A 9,354-nucleotide genomic window follows, 5' to 3' on the forward strand; every position below is an offset into this window, starting at 1 on the left:
AAATCATTAAGTGTAATACATTATATTGATTAATGACATAAAGATTAATGTTTCAACCCCTTTTTTACATTAGTCATGATGATTTTAAACACACAAAACATTACATCAACTGTAAATACAGCCTACATGGTGGCTTATGGCTGGCTTATAGTCCACAAAAGTCATCGCATCAGAGGCATTTTAGCAGCTCCTAGTGGTCAGAGTTCATAGTTTTATCTATTTATTAAAACATTATTTTCGGAGATGCTGTGGTGATGCAGGGGTTAAGCAAAATCCACATGTAGAAGCTTTAATTTATTAAGTTTCTCTTTCATCCTATCTCAGGGATAAAACGTTGCTGGCATTATAGGCATGAGAAGAAAACCAGGGCAAAAATAGTGAAAAGGTTAAATTAAAAATGGAGCGAACAAAGATATCTAAAGCACAGTCTTTGATTTCAGTCTGAGTTGTCGAGCAGACACAAGTAATGAAAACTGAATCTTGCAAGGTGTTTTATCTGCAAAGGACTCAGAGAGGGAGAGAGGATACATGTGTGTTGCCTGGAGTGTGTGTGACCGCACACACCTGCAGTCACACACACTCCGAGGCTTGTTCTCTAGGCAGGTTGAAGATGTGTTAATGCACATGCTGGACTGAGTCGAGGCTGCAAACTGAGCTCGGACTTTAATTCCGCAAACTGCTGAGTCACATACAGGAGTGCTCTCACCGCACAGTCCTTTAATTAAGAACTGAAGCCACCTCAAAAATACAGAAGAGTCCTTTAATTAGACTCAGACTCTGATGTTCTCATCTGTGTCCTTCTTCGTAGAAAAGAAAAGTTCTTTCATGGTAAAAAAAAAAAAAAAAAATCTGAGAACAGTTTCACTGCAGTGGATGCTTGGACTACTGTAGTACCTCTACAGGTCACTTACTTTCTTTACTTCTTTACTAATTCTGAATCTCTTCAGACCTTTCATGTCTGAAGCTCATAAAACAAGAATCGTAGGTTGCCTCAGAGCTGAACTCTTTGTTCATCACAATCAGTCCATGCAAAGCTAAAACCTTCTTTGCTGTTCTAATGTGTAAGAGCATTTTTTCCTTAGTTGCACGTGAGTCTGCAGGTTAGGTGCATGTGAGTGACAAACAGATCATCTGAAAACATCATCAGCTGGGAGCTGGTCTTACCAAACTAAATCCCAGTGCTGCTGGACTTACGTTGCTCAGCAGGAGAAAGTTACAAAGCAGTGAATAAAATATTCTTAAAATATTGAAAATGTTTTAAATGAAGAGGTTTCGGGAATGGATTTGCTTGAAATGACTTCATTCAATTTTATTTGCTCTGAAACACATTGAGGACAGCAGTTAAATGTCAACTTTTGCTGCTGACCTTATAAATGTCAAAATGTCCGTCCTCTACGGAAAAAACATTGTAAAAAGGCATGAGGTATACGAACATCTTACTTTTTTTACACTTGTGGTACAACATGTTATTTATTAGAGAATTCATTCCAGATATGTATTCATAACAATTAAGACCTCATTTAAAAAATGTACATTTATTGAGTTATATCTCAATAAAAAAAGGCAGTTTTCAACAATCCTCAGAAGATTTTAAGCCTTTCTTTCTACGAATAGACTTTCATTTTTAACTCTATTCTTCTGCAGCACTTTAGTTACATTTTTCATATCTTTTTATTTTATTCTTCATTTTGTTTGAATTTGAAAAAGGTCTTACATGTGTTTAATTATCAGAATATGCTTATTAATGAAAGATATATAAGCGTTAAGCCTAATTTTAAAATGGATTAGTTTAGTTGAAGCACATCTGACGAGTTTTTCCATCACACTATTATCTTCCCGTTGCATTGTGACGCCAAATGAGTTATGACATAAAATCTAACTTTAGATCCCCTAAGCAATCTTCAGGGGTCCTGTTACTCAGGCTTACAAATGTACACGCAGTGCAACACACGGTTTTCTGCTCCAACCACTATCACATGAGAAGACTGGAGCTTTAAGGGGAGTTTAATTAGGTTATTGGAGGTTTTGGTTGTTGAGGAGGAAAGAGAATAAGCTTCCCTCCTCCTCCTTCCTCCTCCTCCTGCTTCTCCAGAGTGGCTTTATAAATGAGAAACCCTCCAGTTGTTCCCAAAGAGCACTCCAATCAAGTACTGACTTCTCACGTCAGATAAACAGACCAGTGCTCAGAGGACGCAGCAGACACGCCTGATGATGCTGGCCTTCGTTAAAGTCAATCTGGAACTCTTTGCCTGTTAGATAGGACTTTTAATCTACAATTTTGCTTTAACTCAGCTGTTGCTCACAGCTGTTTTCTCTGTTATTTAAAAAAAAAAATCTAATTTTTGATCCTACCTGGCTCTACTGAGATCTGCCTCCTACAGGAAGGTTCGCCCCTCTCTGCTGCCATGAGAGGCCTCCCTCTGGTGTGGCTGTGCTTGCTGCTCAGCCTCCTGCCTCTGGAGATCCAGTCCCGGGGTCTGAGAGTTCACAGGCACAGGTAACCCTCTGCTTTCTTCAATCACAAGCTCAGAATAATTCAGATTACTGTTTTGGCACTCACACACAAAAAAACAGCAAATACACACAAATCATGCTTTTTTTTATTTGCTGAAGTCTTGTTTTGTGTTCAACACAAAGCTAATTATAATGGAATTGGACTTTGGAAAAGAACAGATCTTATGTAACAAGATTACTATGAACTTTTAACACCAGCAAAAGCAGCAGGGCATTCATCATAAGATGATAGGTGTTGCTTAATAATTGTAATAATAGTAATAAAATAATAATAAAATGATAAAATATCCACTTTTTTCATTTTGTTGTATTTATTTATTTTTTTAGACCTATAGCATGAAACACTGTCTGAACTTTTAGAATTAGAGTTAAAAGGGAGGTATTATGTCAAATAGTCTTTTTTGAGCTTTACATCGTGCTTTAATATTATTTCTTTGTCAAAAACATACCCAAAGAGTGTTGCTTTGATTTTTTTCATGCATGATTGAGGAATGCTTCTTTCTCCCCTGGCAGCCATTAAGGGGGTGCCTAAACGCTTGCTAAACGCCGCCTATTTGTACAAAGCCCCTTCTTGGAGCTGCAGTTTGTAGACATGCTGTTACTTCACAGAGCTTCCCTTTCCTGCTTCACTCAGCACCATCAGACTAGCGGCAGCAGCAATTAGCAAACACCTGATGGAGCTGAGCGTCTGCTGAGCTCATCATACAAACTTCTCAGTCCGACGTTCCTAAGAGCGATTGTTAGTGACATAATGAGAAGCATGGTTGTCACGACATGCTCAAAGCAGAATGTCGGAAAGAGTAGCAGCGTCTTAAAGAGACAGAGACCCAATTTCAAGTCATCAAATTAGGAAGTCAGATTTCTGGTCATGTTTGTACAACATTTTTACAAGAAATTTAGGTGACAAAGTTACTTGATTTCTGCTTGAAAATGGCACTATGTACCTGGAAAATACATGAAATATCCCCTTGAAAAGGTAAAAAACTCATGATTGTAGTTTAGAGCAGCAGTTGGTGAAAAATGAAGTCCATTAGAGCTTTTTGGCATTCATTTATGTGGGAAAAGGGTCCACCAATAGAACGAGGTTATTCGTCTCTGCAGCAGGAGGCTGAGATGGAGGTGAGGGTGATTTAGTGGGATTTGGGACAGGAATACATTCACATACCGAGGGGCCAAGCTTCACCCTGGCAGTAGCAATGAGGGCATCTACAACAATATAACCACAAAGAGCAAGAAAATGTGGAAGTCAGGCAGGACAATTCAAAGTAAATTAGTTTAACCTTAACAGCAAAACTCTGGGGGTAGAGGAGAAAAAAAAACATCTGACAGTTATTCAACTCGGGCTGATATTACATCACACTGCCACTTATCCAAAATGCCAAAAGAGAACAAGAAGCTGGTAGACTGAGAGAGAAAAGGAGGACCTTATTATGAAACAGCAGGAATCTGATGGAGACTCAAAGTTTTGCCTGTGCTAAAAAAGTTTCAAGGAGTTGAGGAAGGGAGATGTGTGAGCATGCTGATGTGTGCTCGTTTTGTGGACAATCTCTTGCTGTGTTGGACCCTGGGAGAAATTTTGGTGAAGCTCATTTTGATCTCTGTCTCCTCGCTGGTTCACATCATTTGTCACAAAATGCACACAGAAAGGAGAGGAAGTGAGATTATTTTTGATCATTCGAAGTGGTGAAGTGGTGGATGTTTTTATTTTTAGCAGGGAAGAAGAAGATATGTCTTTACAACAACCTAAACTTATTCAGTGATTTTCTAGTTGTCATGAACTTCAACGTTTAACTTACCAACAAAGCCCTGTGGAGTCTCAAATATATCCCATCTGCTTCACTTGGTTTCTATTTCTACATGTAGGGTGTGTCATGAAAGTCAATGTGCTAAACTTGCAGAAATGATTGGCAACTGGCTTGAGTTTTTTCCGCTACAATATGCTGAATCATTTCATTTTCTGACTTTCCTGAGATTGATGTGTCTCAAATAAATGCTTCCCAAATAAAATGCTGCTCTGAGAGTCAAGCAGGAATTTAAAACTTATTTAGTTTTTATTTTATTTTATTTTAATAATTTGCCACGGTGCTGTTTATATGTGGGAGCTATCCAAATTTAGAAAACAAAAAAGTTATAACATTACCGCATGTTTGGAATGCCAAACTTGTACAGCACCACATCCACCTGAGGTGGACAAACTGGTGTTAGCAAAGTCGTCATCTAATGTTTTGAATTCACAAAGTGAAGATATGTACAGTGATTAGTCCTTAAAGGATGAGGAAGTCAGGAAAAGTGCATGGTGACACAAACGAGGGACATAAAAGTCTTACTTTCTAAATCCAATCCCCACAGTAGTGAATGGTTGCTATTGTGACAATAACTGTAATTCAAAACCTGTATAAATCTGGCAACATTCACATTGACTTTCTGCTGTGGTTCTAACCAGCAATGTTACACTGCAGATCTAGGTAAGATACCTGATGCTCGCTTCCTTTTTGTCAAGTGGCAAATTCTTAAATGGACATTTAAAATCATGAGCACTTGCATTATTACATTTGTGTGTGGCTTGTTTTGCCTTTTGTTCAAGAGCTTCGGTTCTCCTAAACACCCCAGTCCCGTATCATTTTGCACTTTAAAGAAAGTTTTTTACACCCGGACAACTCAGTTTGTTTTGTGCCTCAAACAAAATAATGTTTCTAGACAAAAAAGAATAAACAGAACTTATGATGTGCGTAGACAGATCAAAGGATCAAGACGATGTGTTCATCAAAAATAATGAGGTCAAACTCGTGACGTTAATAGCGCTTCACTTATCCTGGAGAACACAATGTTTCCCACAAACTCAAAAGTGAGCATTCAGAAACAAAGTTTTCTTTCATTTGTTTGTGGTAAAATCATTACCTTTCATTTCTTTTGGCTAACTTTATTCTTTTACAACTTATGCATAACCCTGTACACACAATAAATTTGGACCAACTTTATTTAATTTGAACTTACATAACTCCAAAGAACAAATAGAACTCCCATGATACACAGACAAGTGATTGCTTAACCACATAATTGCTCTGGGTGGATGAGTGTTTCAGATGGGTGGAAAGAAAATATACATATTTCTGATACATTTAAATAATACCATAGTTTGTGTAAAGTGAGGGTATTTTTTACATTTATGTGCAATTTAACTATATAATCAATTAATAAGAAATGGAATTGGGTGTGTATTATCCATTGAGCACCTATTTAAAACCATTTAAAACTGCTTTTACCAGTAACACACACAGTGCTGGCAGTGATGGGCCCGGTGTCCAGCCAGAGGAATGATGAGAAAACCAGTTAGGATTAGTTGTTGGATAACTAACTGTTTTCTAGCCCACTTTTCACAGCAAACAAACAAATTAAAAAAATCTTTAGCAATCATTTTACAATTTTGTTTCAAGGTTAAAAAATAATCGGATAAAGAAGCATTTATTCATTTGTAATAAAAAAAATTGTAGTGCCCCCCCCCAAAATAAAAAATAAACAAGGTGATCAAGTAATGGGTTTTACCAGAGACATGCATATTTTATATGTTTTCATTCTTTAAATAAGGATAGTTGAGAACAAGAAAAAATGGTTTGCCTTCAGGATTATAACACACATACAATCAAAGTTAAACCAGTTAAACCAGTATTATCTCTCACAATATATACGATATATACTCAGATCTTATCTTTGGCTTTTGAATTGACATCTGAACTATTTCTATTCTATCTATTTTTTTAGCTAATTATTAATGTTTCTTTTTTTATTTTTAACTACTCGTTTTTATATTGAGATTAAACCACATGTAGGAGGACACTATTAAGTGATTTCTGAAGGCAGTTGGTTCCATGTACAAAGGCATGAGAGTAAGAGTGGCTAACAAGCAGAAAACCATGAAATATTTTATTTTACTTTACTTCTGTTTCTGGTGCTACTTTGTGTTTTTCAGTCACATAAAATTGCACAGAAATAAACAGCAGTTTGATGTAAAATGAAAAAATATGTACATGTTAAAGGGATATATTGAATATTCTCCTAAATCAAGTATTCTGTATTTTTGGTCCATACTGTCGTGTCTTCTCAAACCGCTCGTACTGAGCCAGCTTCTTCTGGAGGTTTCTTCCTGTTAACAGGGAGTTTTTCCCCTCCACTGTCGCTACACATATGAGATTACTACAACCCAAGTCACTGTCCACTGTTGCTATGTGTTCGTCCAGGAGGAGTGAATGCTGCTATAATGACTTGATGCAATCTGCTGGGTTTCCTCAGAAAAAATTTTAAAGTAATTTTAATGATAAACTGAGCTTAGTGCACTTTAAAAACTAGGATCAATTATAATGCGTACGTGATCGGGTTGAAATTTATTTTTTGTAAACTCTCCTGAGATGCTTGCTGTGAAATTGAGCTGTATGTTTAAAATGAAATTAATTGTACGCATATTTTACCAATACACATGAATTCCACTGTCTTGGTTCAAACGCACATAACGTTTGTAACAATAATCAACTTTGCATTGTCATTACAATGTGACCTGCTATTTTTCCTCATGTATACTGGCTGTTGCATAATCTCTAGGGTCATATGACTTTTCTGCATTTGAACTCTTGAACGTCAAAAGAAAAAGAAAAAAAGGACCATTGTGATGACTGAAGACAAAAACTTTGCAAGTCAGCATGGAGGTGGGAAAATGAGGGCTTTAAAGACACATGTGGGGATCAGTGTTGGAGCCTCTCTGCAACGTCTATAACGTCTATCCATGGCTGTAACTTCCCTGTCCTCTCCCTCTGTGCTCCCCTGAGATGCATCAGCTGCATGCTGTCGTTGATTAACTCAAAATAATATTTTCTTTAAGCTGTGCTGATAACAGAGCAAACAGTAGCATCAGCTGCTTCTCAGGTCTGTCGGTTTGAACCACTCCAATCTGGTTGGGTGCAGCAAGGGGAGCAAACGTCAGGGGTTGCTGGCCCATATTTGAGACTCAAGGAAATTTCAACTATTAACTAAGAAATTACCAAGGAAACAAAAAGAAAAAATATTATTTAGCAGGTCTGCTCTGCAGGGTCAAAAGTGTAGGCACTGAAAGGGTTTTAAAGAACACAACAATCACAAAGCGATTACTCTGTGAGGCAAGTTTGAAACCAGTCAAGGTCCTTTCGATATTTCTTCTCCTCCACTATTTTTATGTTTCACTGCCTGGAGAAAAAGATCAAATTTACAATCTCATGATGGGAACAATTGCTGTCTTTCACGTTTATGGTAATGTGCATACACAAGTCAAAAAATGCCACAGCAGAAAGTTAGGAAGAATAATGGCATCACTTATGGAGAACTGAAATCAGGCATCAACGCAAAACATAATGTACAACCAAGGAGAGAGTGGTGACAACAAAGACTCTGCTTGAATGTGAGATGCAAGTTTTTAGGAAATCTGACTAAATGAAGGAGGAAGTCTGAAATAAATGTTGTCTTAGAGCAACAATTTAGAGACCTAGTTGACCAGCCTACTGGACATGTGATTTGAAAGCATTCTATGGCAAGCTTAGTCAAAAAAATTATTCTCAATTGTGAATTGTTTTTGTTGGTACTGTCTCTCTTTATAGTTTTGGTAGAACTAGAATGCAGTGAAATAGTAAATTAGGTCTTTTTTTATATATAAAGGATTGCAAAAAATGCATTTCCCATTTGTAAAGAAAAAAAAAACTATATTTAAAACGTCTTCTGTATTATTTCCTCTTTTTTCAGGATAGGTGAACCCAGAATCAATACAGCGTCTTACCCCAACACCCCACCTGGTGTGTCTGATCTTTCTGCTGCCAGCAGTAATCAAATCCCACAGGAAGACACACAACACACTGGAAGGGCCCCACTGCACAGAGACGCATCATCAAAGTTGTCTGACATGCTTCTTCATGGAAACAGTAACGCGCTGCCGGTGGAACCGGTGTGGCAGCGAGGGTCACGGGGTCGTCGTCATGCCAAGAGTGGAGGTTCAAGGGGCCATGGCCATCTGATGAGGGTGGGGTGCGTTCTTGGCACCTGTCAGGTGCAGAACCTGAGCCACCGACTCTACCAGCTAATTGGACAGAACGGCAGGGAGGACTTTTCCCCCATCAACCCCCGCAGCCCCCACAGCTACGGCTAGCATCACACCTCCAACCAGAGGCGTACTGGGACATTCAACCTTTCTAAATCATTCATTTCCATTGGACCACAGATGGAAAACTTGACGCTGATGTTTACCCTATCCATTTAGAGCTTTTTTTTAATGGTTCTAACAGTAATTTTCATTGATTTTTTGATAGCACTGTTCTCACTGAGGAATTTCTTTAGATCTGTGACTGTTACAGCATTTATAAAGAAAATAAAAATGCTGTGAGAGAGCTAGATGTCAAACAGAGTTAGATGTCAAACAAACAAAGGGTAAATATGGCCTAAGGACTAAATCTATAAATTCTTAAAAAGTTCCTGAGAGAAAAAGAGCCAACTGGTGGTGTGCCACATATGCTTTGTGATTTTTCTTTCTCAATGATGAGGGGAAGTGGCAGGAAATCATTGATGAGATAGGAAACCCCAGCTTCACATAATTTTAGGATTTAGCAGCTAAAGAAAGGAGAAATTGGAGAGGCAACGCCTGATCCAGCCAGAAGTGTCCAGTCTTGATTCAAAGACCGGGGACACTCACAGTTTATTGTTCCATTTTATAATAAATTGTGTTTTTCATGACAAGTTGAGACAGATTTATGGTTTATAAATCAGCCGTGGTATGCGATGGCCAGTCGAGACTCGTCCATGCAGAGATTTTTTTGTGATACCGATCAGTCA

The 9,354-nt window shown here is 38.0% G+C and overlaps 1 protein-coding gene across 1 annotated transcript; it reads left to right on the forward strand.

Annotated features, from left to right (window-relative positions):
- Positions 1 to 1,857: 1,857 nt before the first annotated feature.
- On the forward strand, positions 1,858 to 9,263 carry adm2b (adrenomedullin 2b). The gene is made up of 2 exons (XM_008412440.3): positions 1,858 to 2,497; positions 8,275 to 9,263. The coding sequence occupies exons 1-2, from the start codon at positions 2,406 to 2,408 to the stop codon at positions 8,672 to 8,674; spliced, it is 492 nt and encodes a 163-aa protein (XP_008410662.1). The 5' UTR covers positions 1,858 to 2,405; the 3' UTR covers positions 8,675 to 9,263.
- Positions 9,264 to 9,354: the final 91 nt, after the last annotated feature.

The sequence above is a fragment of the Poecilia reticulata genome, chromosome 6 (assembly GCF_904066995.2).
Source record: "Poecilia reticulata chromosome 6, P_reticulata-male-v2, whole genome shotgun sequence".
Classification (NCBI taxonomy): domain Eukaryota; kingdom Metazoa; phylum Chordata; class Actinopteri; order Cyprinodontiformes; family Poeciliidae; genus Poecilia; species Poecilia reticulata.